This window comes from Solea senegalensis, linkage group LG17, assembly GCF_019176455.1.
Source record: "Solea senegalensis isolate Sse05_10M linkage group LG17, IFAPA_SoseM_1, whole genome shotgun sequence".
NCBI classification, from domain to species: domain Eukaryota; kingdom Metazoa; phylum Chordata; class Actinopteri; order Pleuronectiformes; family Soleidae; genus Solea; species Solea senegalensis.
In genome coordinates this window covers 5805107-5820160 of record NC_058037.1, presented here as the reverse complement: position 1 = coordinate 5820160, position 15054 = coordinate 5805107, and the positions used below count along the sequence as shown (strand labels likewise).

Below are 15054 nucleotides of genomic sequence, written 5' to 3'. Positions count from 1 at the left end.
AAAGGGGAAAAACTGTTAAAGAATACCAGAATTTCAAAGGTTAAAAGTTCACTTTGTTTAAACCAGGCATTTTGTACAGACACTGTATAAAAACATGTACAATTTTGTGTGCAGCAGTTGTGCTTTTACTGGCATTATAAACTGAACTATTTGCTTGCAGAGACTGCCTGTCATATGAAGCGTTTACACTTAACTTATATAGCTTAACTTTTTTATTAAAGCAATTAAATGAACACTGAAATTTGCCTGAAGTTGATGCAGTGCGTTCAGCATGAACTGAATACTTTGCTATTGTACAATACGAGTACAATAAGTACAAGTGTTCCCTTTATTGTGTCCACGCTCTGTACAAAAGTAAAGCACCAAGCTCAAAGCCGTGTAAAGTCCCACCACCAAACAGATAAAAGAGGGAGAAGGCAAAAGAGGCTGAATTTTGTCGACAGAGAGAGACACGCCAATGATTAATGACATTTCAGGATGTTACCTTTTTCGTCTGTATTTGTGATAAGCTATATCTGCTATGAGCCTGCAGGGAGAGAAACATAATGGATATATAGGTTCATTATTTGAATATTCAGAGCCCTTATCAGAGGTTGTAAATGTAAATGTTGTTCCTGCACGACGGTAAAAATAAAGATACAGTTTATGTAAATATGGAGGCATTCATGGTGACGACACATAAAGAAAAGGGGAAAAAAAACATCATCACTTCAAAGATGAACAAGGACTATAATTGACTTTAAGAAGCGGGCTCTTATTATGTGTCCCGATGGATGTGAGACAATGTGTAGCACCATAAATATAGCACTTCAGGGCTACGAGGATGATTTAGGCTTCATATCTGTGATTCCAGCCTACACATGAATCTGCTGGGAGATAATTGGAGTGGAAGGAGAAATCACTTGAAATAAAAAAAAAAGCCTTTTGAACTGTTTTCATCCTCACATATAACATCATAAACCCAGAAGGATAACAAACGGTGTTTAAAAGGACCATGATGTATGTATGTTTACCATTCGTTCCCCCCCTACACGTGACCAATTATCAGGTTTGCATTATAAATTCCACCATGAGTCTGTTTGTCCTAAGTTGTGTGTATGTGGCACACACTTCTGCAGACTGACATGTGACCTCCTGGTGAACCAGACCCAAATATTCACCCCCCCCACCGCCTCCCTTCTCACACTCACGCTCCCATCTCCACTCAACCCAGAGCTCCATCCTCCAAATTAAAGAGAAGTCAGAGCAAGGTCAACTTTGGGGGAGATGCTTTACACTGTCACTGTCACTTAATGCCTCTTTCCCCTCGTTTTTTTTCCTCCTCTCGTCTCTCTCCTCCGCTGCCACACTTTTCCCTCCGGGGCTAACATCACTGCTCGCTACTGAAGCTTACTGACTCCCCATGAATTAAACATGGATAAACATATTCTCCCACTAACAGGCAGGGTGTTTTGAGGGGGTGGTTTTCCACTTCATCTCATGCTGCTCCCGAGTCCCGTGTTTCTCGGTGAGTTAAAAAGTTGCACTAGAGCAGATAAGTAACTGGGCTAAAGATGCAACGGCAGTGTCTGAGAGTAATAGAAGCACGATAGTGGTGCCCATGTGTGGAGCATGTGGACCTCACCTGTGAAAGAAGCTTATTGTTATCGTCCTCCAGGATCCGCACTTTTGTCTCCAGCTGCCTGATGTAGTTGGAGGAGGGATCTGGGGAGAAGAGAAGAGAGGAGGTGAGGGGAGGACAAGTGATTAGCATTTGAAAGACCTCAACTGGGAAACAAGCTGGCAGGGCAACTGGAGCAAATGGACCCCATATAGAGCTTGGAGGGAATTTCCTCGTGGAAGAGCATTCTTTATGTCTGGAGTTGAAATATGTGCGAGGTGATCTTTTACTTTGAAACCCTGTGACTTAAAATAATTGTTCTGCAACCAAAAAAAAATGCACGCACAGTTTTTATTTGCATCAGTGCTGATGGACGACAAAAAATAAACGCAATATTAATTCATGTCAGCAAAGCGAAGCGGGCCACAGTGTCAAATCATGAGTCAGTCTCTGCTGTCAATGAGGCCTCACCACAGTTTTTACAGCATAAATGACTACATAAATATAGATTGGTCAGAAATATAACACACGTAAATACACAGTACAATGGTACATCATAGTCCCAATAAGTGACATGATGTCCTGTCCTTTCATAATCTATTAATCGGATTATTTTCAAGTACTTCTTTGGTCCATATGATGTCAGAAAATGTTGAGAAAAACCTCAACATGATGATGTTCCTGAATGCCTCGTTTAGTCCATAAACCAAAATGAATCTGTTTGAATGACTTCTTTGTTATTATAGCAAAAAAAAAAAACAGAGAATAGTCACATTTAAGAAGCTGAAAATCTGACCGTTTCTCCACTGGTTTAGCTGTCATGCTGTTCACGCAACAACTTGTACAGTCACTGGTTTGACATCTTGTGTTAGCACTAAACTGTTCAGGCTGAAGTTAAAGTCAATGATGACTAAGAGTGAACAAAACACTGCTGAGCCAAAAATGGGCAGCATGCAACCAGTGAGCCGCATTAATGTGGACCCCATCTGCAGTACGTGCAGCCAGCAAGATGATTTTCATACATCAAATAAATTAAGGGTTTTACACAGTGTTGGGCAGCTCAAGGCCAAGAGGAAAAGGTTCAAATCCCTGACCAGACCCATGCAAGGTACCCAATCCTCCTTTGCTTCCCGAAAGCAGTGGTCTGATTCTCTATCTGGTTTGTGTGTAAATAGAAGTAGTTCTAATTCTGGAGTGTGGAAGCATTGTCACTGTTTCCAGAATCATATCACTTTTCAGTATTTAAGATGTAGCATCCACAGTGCAACATGCCACTGACTGCTTCACACAGCAACAGCAAAAAACATCTATACAAAAGCAGCAAATCTACTTATATTTAAAAACCGAATGCAGCAAATATTCAGCATTCTTTCAGAGAAACTCAAAACTAATAGTATTATTATTGCATTAAGTGTTTAACACCTTGTGAAAATTAACTCCATGTGCTAAAAAAAAAAAAAAATAGTTGTACCTAATGTTAAAGGTCAAGCACTGAGCCTTACCACCCAGATTAGCAGTGCTTGACCTAACTTTTGACCTTTACTCATGTCCCTTTTTTGGGTCACACTTTTCCTGCATGCCTGCATGTTACTTGAGAAGCTGACAATCTGGCAAACAGTGTTCATTACGACCTAATCGCCTCACCGAATCCGCAGGACCCTGATAGCAACACAGCATTCTGCCGTAACATGAATCAACCTCAGTGAGTTCAAACCAGGGACAGGAACTGTGAGGTGTGGGGGCTACAAGAGCCTGTTATCTAAAATATTTAATTTACACCGAGATCAAAGCAGCTGTGCTCTGCAACTTTGTTTCAGTTTTCTAACAGGAACGGAGAAACGGAGACAGTGATGTGGAGATAGAACAGAGCCGATGGGGAGGCTGCTGCTGCAGAAAATGACAGGTTGAGCCAGATGCAGCGGAGAATTCACCACTGCAGGCTACAAACACACACACATCAAATCACAAATTGTTGCAGAAGTATGAGTCAGTAACCTTAGTTTTACTCAAAGAGGTTTTATGACCTAGTTTTTCGGAACCGTGCAACCAGAGGGCACTATGCACTATTCTCCAAAGTCAACATCAGACGCACACGCACACACACGGTGAGATACAAAAGTCTTTGATCACTTGAATCCCACTGTAGATGAACATTTACATGTTTACAAGCAGCATTTGACAGTAACCTAAATTTGCCTTTCATTTATGATATATATGCATTTACAGTGTATTGTTAATTTGGTCACAATGATTTATCATCTTTAAAAAGTCCAACGTTTGGAAAGCACTGTGCTAGGTTATACATATACATTGAAATACCCCATATTGTAGTGGATGAGGAGAACGTGATGGTTTGTTTTCATGAAGGCGTGCTGGAAAAAATCAGTTTTCCCACTTGCTTACACCTGATTTATCCCCATTAATGGCTGAGAAAACAACATGATAATAATAAACATGAGTGAATGTTACCTTGGCAGGGCCTGAAGACCCATTTATGTTCAGCCAGAGCAGACAGTGCTGTATGTTTTGCTGGTTAACCAACAGTTAAGACTGCTATTGCTGCTACAGCCGGGAACTACTAATCCTCTCTTCCTACCCTGTGACACTCTAATCTGGATTCATCTGTTGCCCTGACCTGCGGCCAAGATCTCAAGCCGATTAGGATGAAGGTTCTTCAGCCTTCAGCCATCACCAGCACAACAAAGGGAGAAGCATCAGAAAGAGGGGAAGGACGGAAAATGAATGCTGATGCGGTTTCTTTTACTCCCAGGTGGTCGTGTGCATTAAGAGGAGTTACAATGATGGAGATTTCTCCGTCAGTAATCCGTTAAATCTAAAAGTCATCTGAGTGAGTCAGGGTTATTCTTATCTCTTTAAGGGTCGAAATAACAATACAGTAGCACAGACTGAATGATTTGGGTTTATATTGAGATTGTGGTTACATTTGCGGTATAACTTTTTAAGTCAAGCTTCAGTTTCACATTGACTGTGTTTACAGAGATGATTTATGTATCACACCTTTGGCATAGAACGTAAAACAATAAAAAATTTAACTATTAAATTGCAGCCGTTGCAATTTGCTAATTGAGTTGTTCCGCCTTGTGTTTTTCAAAGTGAAAATGATTTATTGCTCGACGCTGGCGCAGAAAATACCCTGTGTGAAGTGTGGAAACCCCACAGCCATGAGCACACCGCATTTTAACAAACAGCACCATACATTTGCTCAATCCACTCCCAATCTATAAGCCTTTGATGTGATATGGGGGGGGGGGTTTATGTTAAATCTCCGAGCGCAACACTTCTGCATTACACATGACAAGGTTAAGTAATCCTGATTAAATACGTGCAGAACTGCTGTGGGAATATTCACAGGAACACATGACGAGCACCAAACGCCTCAACACCTCCCACACACACACACACACACTGTACAGAGCCGCAGGAATCAGCAGGGTGAAGCCAGTCTGTCACCTGCTCTTTAACAACCGACTCTGGTGAGAAAGGTCAGACTATTGAACTGTTCCCTCCTCCGCCGACCACTGCTCCATCCTCATATCCCCTTAACTACTTTGGCTTCACATCGTCTCCTCACTGCATGCCCATGAAACTGGAGGGAAAGCTACAAATCATAACTAAAAATGTGTGCACCCTGCAAAACTCAATACACAAACAAGCACGACGGAGGAGGATTTTAGTGTGAGCTTGTGCTGTGAGGCAGCAGAAAAGTTACACCAAAGTCCAACTAAGCAGTTAAGTGTTGTTTACTCAACGGATTGGGCTGATTAATATTTATGTGAGAGCATTTTGTGGACAAAAGGTGACGCGAAACAACGGCGCGAGTCTTTCCCCCGCTCTGCACGTCACTTTGCATCACATCAGTGCCACTGTGACCCACTTCCAGCGGCCACTCCCTCCTTAACTCTGCCCCACTCATGCGATTCCCTCCATTTCCCCTCCATCCCTCTACTTTTAACTGTTTTGTCTATTGTCTTTCATTTATGCTTTTGAATGCAGCGCAGTCTTTTTTGGGGGGGAATCGCCACCCCTAGTCAAATTTCCTTGTTGGCAACGCGTCACATGACCTCATCGCTGCTACTATATAAAGCTAAGAATCTCCAGATACTCCCAAAAAAGCCTGTGCGTGATCATTTTAAAAGGTGACCTCATCTGGTTCTTTGTCTTGCTGCAAAACTCCATCTGTCCATCATAGGCTGGATAACAACTGTGTTTTAAACTATACGGACGACTGTGCCTGTGGATTACTGTTTGATTGTATACTTTAACATATACATAACCTTTCATTTTTTTTTTTACAAAGCTTTTTTCCATCTTCACATTTGTTTCCTTTGTCACGGCCTCCGTATACACCTCAACTCCCAGTGAGGGGCAGTGGGTAGAGGTCAGGCCACTGTTTATGGAGCAACCATAAAGCAAGGCATGCTGGTGACGGGATGTCGCAAGAACCAAGGAGTGTGGCTAATTATTAGACCCTGCATGTGCACATACACACTAGGCATTTAGAGGATAGGTAGTAATGCAATTCCAGCAAAAACTAGCCTCTACACTGTTCCTCCAAGGCCTTTGCTACATGAAAACAGCTTCGGTAAAACAGTAAAGTTAACAAGGAATCCCCTAATGTTTTAAATTGAGATGACTTGGATGTTTGGAAGAATGCAGTGCACTGAAATCACTCTGTTTTTATTATTCCCCTGGCTTTCATCTCCCTTTCACAGCTGCGTCGCAGTGTTTTAGCACAGAGAGATTCTCTCTGCGATGTGTGTAAGTGTGTACTGAGTATGACTGAGTGTGTATATGCAGCATTTGTACAAGAGGGAGTGCCTGTGGATTACAGCCGAATGTATGTGCATGTAAGAGGGAAGGAGAGAAGGAGGGAGGGAGCAAGTGTTTGTGCGAGAGAAAGAATTAAAAAAAATGTGTGCGTGTGTGTGTGTGTGTGTATAAGGCAGGAGGTTGGGTCAATTACCTCAAGATGTTGAAGAAAGAGCAGAAACAGTCTAAACAAGTCTCTCTCTCCTTTCTGTGCGCCATCACACCCAAATAAAAGTACAGTAAATTCCAAGAAATGTGATCTCACTTGCTACGGAAAGTCCAATTTATCATACAATAACATCTGCATTAACTGGCAACATCGGAAACTCAATAGAGAACAGACTGAATCCACACCAAGATGAAGAATCTGAATGAGGCCCTGCCTTAAAACTGGAGGAAAAAAAAGAGAGGGAAAGAGAAACAGAAAAGAGGCCCCACAGCCTCGACTCAGAATTTAATGCAAGTCAGGTCAGCAGATTGCTGTTGAGGCTTCGACATGTGTTTGTTTCAATTACTTCATTATCATTTAATCTACTGATTACTTTCGATGAATAGTCAATTACTTGTTTAATCGACAGAAATGTCAGACAAGACGCCCATCACGATTCCCCACATCCCAGCGTAACGTCTTCCTTGTGTGTGTATGTGTTTGTTTTGCCAATTTAGAGTACAAAACCAAATAAATGAACACATTTGTTCATTTGTTCATTTGTTCATAATTGTTCCAGTCCAGATCATTTTGTCAGTCCAAACAACTCCGCACACACTGTTCCCCAAAAACAGCATCAGGTTTACAACTGAAACTTTTCAAGAAATGTTATTTTGACCAAAAAAAAATCGACTTCAGCCTATTCATGCTAACTTTACACAAGCAGCTTAAAAACTTCATCTCCAGCAGACACATTCTAAACGGATGATGTAAAGGGATAAATGATAAATGCTCTCGGATGAAGTTCAAATGCTCTTGAGTGTTTTGCCGAACAAGCAGCTTTAACGAAACCACACTCTGACAGTGACACTGTGATGCAGGCAAAGTTCTGTGGTGTGGGCAACGGTTGAGAAGCTCAAACCTCACTCAGAGAGAGAATTTGTGAGGACGTGATTTCCAAAGTGTCACGGTTCCTTAAAGAACTCTGGCACAGGGAATTGCTGATGGGGCGCAGATAATGAAATATCACTGGAGAATATCCTTGGCTTGTGATGCTAACAGAGAAACACTCGACAAGCCTTTTATGTGTGCGGGTTATTGCAGAGTTTGCGTGACAAACAACTGTCTTTGCAAACCATACTGCACACGGCAAGTGGGCAGGGAGTTCCTAGTTTTCCTACTTTGTGCCATTTGGCAAAAAGTGTCATGACATATACAGAATTCTATGTTGTTTTAAAGTAGAATTGGCTGGTGTGCCTTACAACGCTAAACTACAGTGATGCAAAAAGTTAGAGACTTCATTCTGCTCAATTTCTACAGTACACCTTTCCAAGTAGAGGTCAGTTCCAGGAGAGTATAGTGTGATGTGTATTCAATCATTTCAGAATGTTTTAACAACTGAAATGCTAATAACAAAGTGACCCTGCCTGCCTTGTAAATAACTTTGAATTAAAAATAACATTGCAATCTTAAGGTTAATCAATGTCCGGAACAGATTTTAAAAAAGTATCATAACTTAATGATGTTCATATCCTCCAATTCAAAAGAGGAGCAGATGAATTATGCATGTTTTATGTAGATTAGCTGTTGCGTAATATGTCTATGCTCTATTTAGGTCCAATGCAGGCCTACATTTGCATCTGTAACTTAAACCCTACTTGCACTTCACTGTCCCTGCATATACGGCACTGTACGTGCATGTGTGTGTGTGTGTGTACATACTCCCTTTGCCTGGTTAACCAGCGCTCAGTCAAAGCCAAGCAAGCTGACCAAAGAAACAGAGAGGAACAAGTTAAGCGGGCACCCAAGCAGCGTTAATGAGAGGGATGGCAGAACCTGGCAACCCAAGCATGTTAAACCAAGGGCCCCTAAAAGGGCTTCAAAGGCTTGAATGGTGCATCAGCTGTCGTGGAGCTAACCCCAACTGACAAGACATGGCACCCGCTCTGAGGGAACGAGAGAGAGAGAGAGCGAGAGAGTGCCTCACCTCCTCACACACACACTCTGTTGTGTGCGCCCGTGTACTGTACTGTAGGTGTGCGTGTTGTGCAAGGCATGTTTTCTCATGAGCACGTGAATGTAAATACGTGTCTGCACGTCCCTGCGTGTGATAACAGCGCTGGGCTAATTTAAGCTTGATGCGAGTGACTGGTGAGAAAGTTAATGGATGACGCATGAAAAGGGCGTTTGTTTTTAGTTTTTTTCCTTCGGTGTATCTAAAACATTTACCGGGTGAAATCTGGTTTTCAATCATTTGCCTCCTGTCAACAGTCCAAAATACACAGGACTCGCTGGCAACCAGGGACACACCTACAGTGCGTGTGGTTTTAGTAGCACTGTACTGTATGAATGTGAAGCATCAGATCACATGAGAACTTGTCAAACAGAGTTGAATGTCTTAAAGAAACACAGCACTGTACCACACTAATGGTCTGTCACGCCAAACTTCATTATGTCTGCACAGCAGTGCAATTTTAAATAAAATAATATTAAATACAAAAGGTTCTTGACCCTAGATTAGATGTCAAACAGATACATGAAAGTAAAGATACTTAAATTATGCTGCTGACATTTTAATACCTGTTATTCTTCATTGCAAACACATTACAAAACACTATTTGTTCCCCCACCAGAAATCAATCTGACGATCTGGATGAAACAGAAAGAAGTAGACAGGGAATCGTTACTGAATTAATTCAAATTCCCACAAACACCACAGCATGTTACACTTGTAAGTCATTTAAAACAGAGGTCAGATGGGACTCTTTAATATAACAACTGCTGCTAATGTCTATTGAGTGGAAATTGAAGACCTCTCTAAATCTCTCCTGTCTACATATTGATCGGTCTGTCAATATCCTTAGAGGGGGAGAGAAGGAAAGAGGGGTGGACAGAGGTTTATTTATAGTTAGTCCTGCAGACACTAACACACAGACGTGTGTCTTGCTGTTATCACACATCCTGTCCGACAAAGTGACGCTTCCCTCCCGTCTCCTCCGCTCATCGTCACCACCCTTGTAGGTTCAGTGGACGCCTCCTCATGCCTAAAGCAGTGCTGTGGCTGAAAATGTGTCTAAGAAGGTGTGATTGATTTATAAATAAAAAAGCCCTTGATGTATATGTGAACCTAATGAGTTCATGGGGGTGTGATTTGTCCAAATATGACAACCACCAGTGACATCAGTTTGTTTGTTTTCTGAACATGATCGAGCCACTTTCAAGGCCCGTGCCCTATGACCTTAATCTTTTGATTAGGATTGAAGAATGGCAATCTGGCGGCCAGTTAGTTTTAATCTCATAAAATCAAAGCTGAGGGCCGGGGCCATGCCTTTGGTCCACACCCTTAATTATTGGCCCCGTGTGCATATGTTGGCTGGATTAAGTGGCATTTGGAGATGGATGCGCTATTATTGCCGTGACATGTGTGCATGTGTTTATGTTCCAGATGACTTTTTCTGATCCGACCGTCTCCGAGTCAAACACATGAACAGGGTCAATCATACTGGTGAGTACATGGGTACTGATACTGAAAAGTGACAACACGCTGAACAGAAAACCACCTGTTTTGACGAGAGTGAACAACACGTACTACTGCTATTCCAAGAAGAAGCTTATCACAACCTCGCACTCAGTGACACTCATGGCCCTTGACACTGAAGGTGAAAGGTCAGAACTCCTGACTGATTCAGGAATGGGTCACTGCATTCCTCTGTATCAGTCGACCAGATAGTGCCTACAGAAGAATATGGTGGCATTAACGTCTAAATGGTGCTTTCCCATTCCTGGAAATGAATAAGCATGTTCAAATGACACATCATTAGTGATTACAAATGTTTAAATATTAAACAGCTAGGTAAATGGGATGATTTATTTAGGAAATAGAGACCTGGCTCATTAACACCATGTGACCAGAACATGCACGTCTGCCACGCTGAAGTGATCATGTGATGATATGTGGACTTATGATAACAGAAGGAAGAAAGCAAACAGACGAGTGTTTAATTTCAAAATGAGACTTGTAGATGCTCAGCGTTATATCAGTGTTGCTATCAGACATGGAAAAGTGCCTCTGAACGCCTGCATTTCAACATCATGATACCAGACAGAGCCCCGAGAAGGCTTTGCAGAAGAGGCTTAAGAGATGGCTGACGTTACCTCGCACAACCCACAGCCAGCTCACCGCAGTGTGTAAACAAACACCAGAGGGCATTGTGAGTAAGGAACTTCCTCCCGGGGCCCATGGCTCTCTTTAACCTCATTCCTCTTCCCGTTACCACGGTTTCACCACCGCAAAACCCAATGGCAAAGACATTTGCATAAATCTGCATACCTTCCCGTTGCTTTAAAGGCCTGTCAGACTGACTGCTGAGTTGGCAAAGGCTGTGCTTATGTAAGTAGAGTATAACAGCTAGTAGTTAGACGGTAAATACAGGGGACTATCTGTCGATAACTGCAACCTTTAAACCCCTTTATTAGCAGCGTCTGAAAGTTCCATCTGCTGTGTGGGTTCTGATGTAATCTGCACTCCTGTAAGTCTTTCAGCAATGTGGAAAAATATTGTTCCAATGACATCACCGATAGGTTTCCTTACTCTTTAGAATTCTACGAGTTACGGCCATGTCGCGTTTCATTCGAATGCAAATCAGCGTATGAGAGAAGGCAAGATGCAACTTGTGGCTGTGCTCTTTAATCCTGTTGACATAATCTATGTTTCTCCAGTACATTTGCTGCTATATTTGAAAACAAAGCATTACTTGTGCCAACGTGTAAGAAATCCCCCCAAAAACACATGCTCTGCCATGGAAGACTTATAAGAATAGGCCTCAAATGATAATGACTCGTGGAACTGCTGGAGGTTTTCAGCAGCACGAGGACAAAACTCTCATAAAACAACACACAGAGACAAAACTGCCTCTATTCATTGGTGTCATCTGGAATATTACCAACGATTAACTAAACACTGATGGATACAAAGGGTCTTTGAAGGGCTATTAGCAAAGTAATTGCCACAACGAGGAAGATGTCTTACGTAAGATCTGCCCGGATAAGACAGTTATCTCGTCATAACCGCCACTAAAATTGGATTGATGTTCAAAATTGAGTCCCACAGCCTTTGACTTGACCCGACAGCAGCATTTTGAAAGGCGGTGAAACTAAGCAAAGGTGACAGTGCTTGTACTCTGCAGTCGTCGCGAGAGGAGGCCATTAGAAACAGGAGCAGGAGAGTGAGACAAGAGATACTGTCCAGACAGGACAGACCCGGGCATAAAAACAAAGGGAATTCTATTACATCCCATTGTGAATGGTTAGCACTGGCTCCATCCAAGTCTCCGCTGAAGAGGAACGCTCAACTAGCCAGGAAATCTTTATCCACGCCGCTACATTTATCCCTACTGTGTTTTTCTGACAATTCTTTCTTGTCTTTACTCAAAATGACTTCGACTCCCTAGCGAGAAGTGAACAATGTGCCAAACTCACTGATACATCTGTTACGTCCTCATCCTGTTCTGCAGGAGCTGAGCAGAATGAAACATTATTCAAACACAGGACAGTGTGCTTAAATTTTTTTTTAAAAAATACGCACATCCTCAGAGAGATGAGCTATTTTTACCCTCCAAACATCAAATTGTCTTGTACGAAGCAGTGGCAGCACAGTAATATTTTAAACTACCACGTGTCTGCACACACTAACATCCCACCCCCCCCCCATCCCGGCCACTGAAAAAAGAGTCACTGATTGAGTCAAAAGAGGAAAGCATCACTCGCAGGAAGAGTCAAGTGAGCACAAAATGCCAGCAACCTCTTTATTAGCAGAGCGCTGCACGAGCCCCAACAAGCAAGCATTAGGCTACACTGATGTTTAGGTTTGTCGTCGTTGTGCCTGCTGAGACGGGCTGCAGCGAGGAACATGTTTTCTCCTCATAATAACTCCAGATAACTCCTGTTTGATCGCAGCTCTCGAACATTCCCAAGGTGTCTGATCTTGTCTAATTGCCTTCACTTAAAATTGACCTGCAACACAACGTTCAGTCCAAAACAGTCGGTTTGACTCCTCACTGCTCTGCATCAGCAGACGACATGATGAATTATACCTGTTGGATCATAACGCAGCAAATACTTGGATTTAGTAACTTGGGAGAACATAGATATGGGAACGTTAAAATACTTGAGAAGCTAGATCAGCAGTTCAGAGACATTTTGGCTTATGGCAAGTAAAAATGAAACTGCCAAGTTTTGACCCTACCTGCTTGTGAAGTGAGCAAAAACTAAAGGCATACCTACTTTTTTCAAGGTAGCACTGAAATCATTCACAGGTGTATAAGTAGAAAAATTTATTTCGTATTTATAAATAATAAAAAATACATATAAGTGATCTGAAGTTTCAGTTGATAATTCTCTAATCAGGTTTACATCAAAGCACAAACTATGACGAGGAATTGTCTAATACTTCATCCAAGGTAAATTAACTAAGTGCTTATACAACATTTCACTTAAATGTACTGAAATATTTATATGGATGGAGATAAGATAAGATTCGTATACAATGTTTTCAAAAACAGCATAATGTGAGCAAATAATACATACCATATTCAATGAGAATTGGGATGATACTAAAAGACTGTGGTTGTAGGTAAAATGGATGCACACACTCCCCGTTTCCTGGTAGTGTGTGGGTACACAATCAATAAAACACGCAGCAACTCGACCACACCCACCTCCAATCACAACACAGATAAATCAAACCGGTTAATATCTAGCATTAATTGCAGTTAATGAATGTCTTCATTAAGTAGTGCTGCTGCACACATCCACCGCATTTCCAGCCCTAAGGCCAGAATGACATTTACGACTGCTGCTGCCGCCGCCTGTGTTTTACAAGTTCACGTTTTAAAGCATTACATTGGATTGAATGGTGGACTGGATTATTGCATTCTATTTATGCTACAGTGCAGTGCACAGGGAGGGGTTTAAATGTCATTAGACACTTTACTGTGTTATATCACAATGGTCCCCATGTCATAACTGTCGCTGCAGCCCTGAAGTGCTCCATCCTTTTAATAGGCCAAAAGCCCACCTCTGACTTTGTAGCCATTAGGTTTATTAGTGTAGCTTGCACTGGGGCGAAACACACTCTCTCACTCACACACACACACACCAAGGGGGGAATCACGGAACCAAATTCCATTAGCGGGTAAGACTAGAGGTTTATAGCCAGATGGTTAACCTTCCCTGAATCAATCCGACGAAGACTCCATCTTACACACATATATACGCGCACATATATAAATACCTCATAAAACCTAATGGAAACTCATCAAGCAGTAATTTTATTATGCAGGACCTCACTGACACCCCATCATCTGGTCGTCAAGTCACGCGTTCTCACTTTATGATGCATGGCTATCATTTACACAGCAGGGTGGTTACAGAGGCAGTTTGGTTTGAGACATCCTCTGACGGGGCAGAATAGAAAGTCGGCCTCATCAATCCAACAGCCACACTCTTAAAAGTAACTTCTGTGTGTGTGTGTGTGTGTGTGTGTGGTGATGGGGGAGGGGTCCAAGACATGAAATGCACAACGGCGAAATGTGCTCCCGAACGATAAAATCAAACTGTTTTTGACTAGAAGATTATAACTGTGGTGTGTGAAGCTGATGTGTTGCCACTGGATTCCGAAGCCACTGAACTGTGGTGTGTGGTTGAACTAAATACCCAGGCTACCGAGTAATACAGGACAGGGAATCTTTAATGCGATCAATCCCTTGATATCCACCTAACTTTTTGAGTCATATCTTGAGGATGAATCTTAAACGAAAGCCTTTGTTGTAGAACACATTAAGCAAACATGACATGTTCTTTGGGGCCACAGGGTTGGTGTAGTGTTTAGCACTCTTGCCTTTGCAGCAAGAAGACCTGGGTCGTGAGCCTCATGTGGAAGGATAAAGCGCTAGAAGATGGATGGACATGTTCAATGTTAAGCCTCAGAAGTGACTTTGACTCTTTGAACACATCCAGGTAACCTCTACATCAAACATGTCATGCAAGTCTTGGGGACAAAGAAAAACAGGTGTATACTCCAATGTGTCAAACAAATACGTACGCAAGTAAATCTATATTAACTCAAAACATCACCACACTAACACAGGGAAAGGGGAAAGGAAAGGGGAAAAAAACAGTCAGACTATATTTATGTCAAGTGAATTGCAACCAGCTGCATCAACACGCAGTCTGCTGCAGATATGATGCAAGATACCTTAGGCCACAGACATTAAATGATGTGTGTTATGATTATAATCTAAAATCTATCAACACCGTGAATGAATATTTCCAAAATCTATTGCTTAATGCTGAAAACATTTTTAAAACAAAAAAAACACACTCCTCCAGTCCCTATTTGCTGCGAGGCCGTTTGACTGTCTACAAAAAAAGTTAGCCAGCATTAGACTGCATCACCACCAGTACCTCAGTCAACCTT

At 42.0% G+C, this 15054-nt stretch overlaps 1 protein-coding gene across 4 annotated transcripts in view; it reads right to left on the bottom strand.

The window, feature by feature from the left end:
* Window positions 1-15054, bottom strand: part of ccdc85cb (coiled-coil domain containing 85C, b) — a 42070-nt gene that overhangs the window by 11563 nt on the left and 15453 nt on the right. For 2 of the 4 annotated variants that reach the window (XM_044048992.1, XM_044048993.1), the window contains exons 2-3: window positions 1625-1704; window positions 485-526 (exon numbers count right to left, since the gene is read on the bottom strand). In XM_044048992.1, coding sequence (XP_043904927.1) covers window positions 485-526; window positions 1625-1704 — 122 coding nt within the window. The remainder of the gene's footprint in view (window positions 1-484; window positions 527-1624; window positions 1705-15054) is intronic. The other 2 variants (XM_044048994.1, XM_044048995.1) reach the window with 1 other exon arrangement.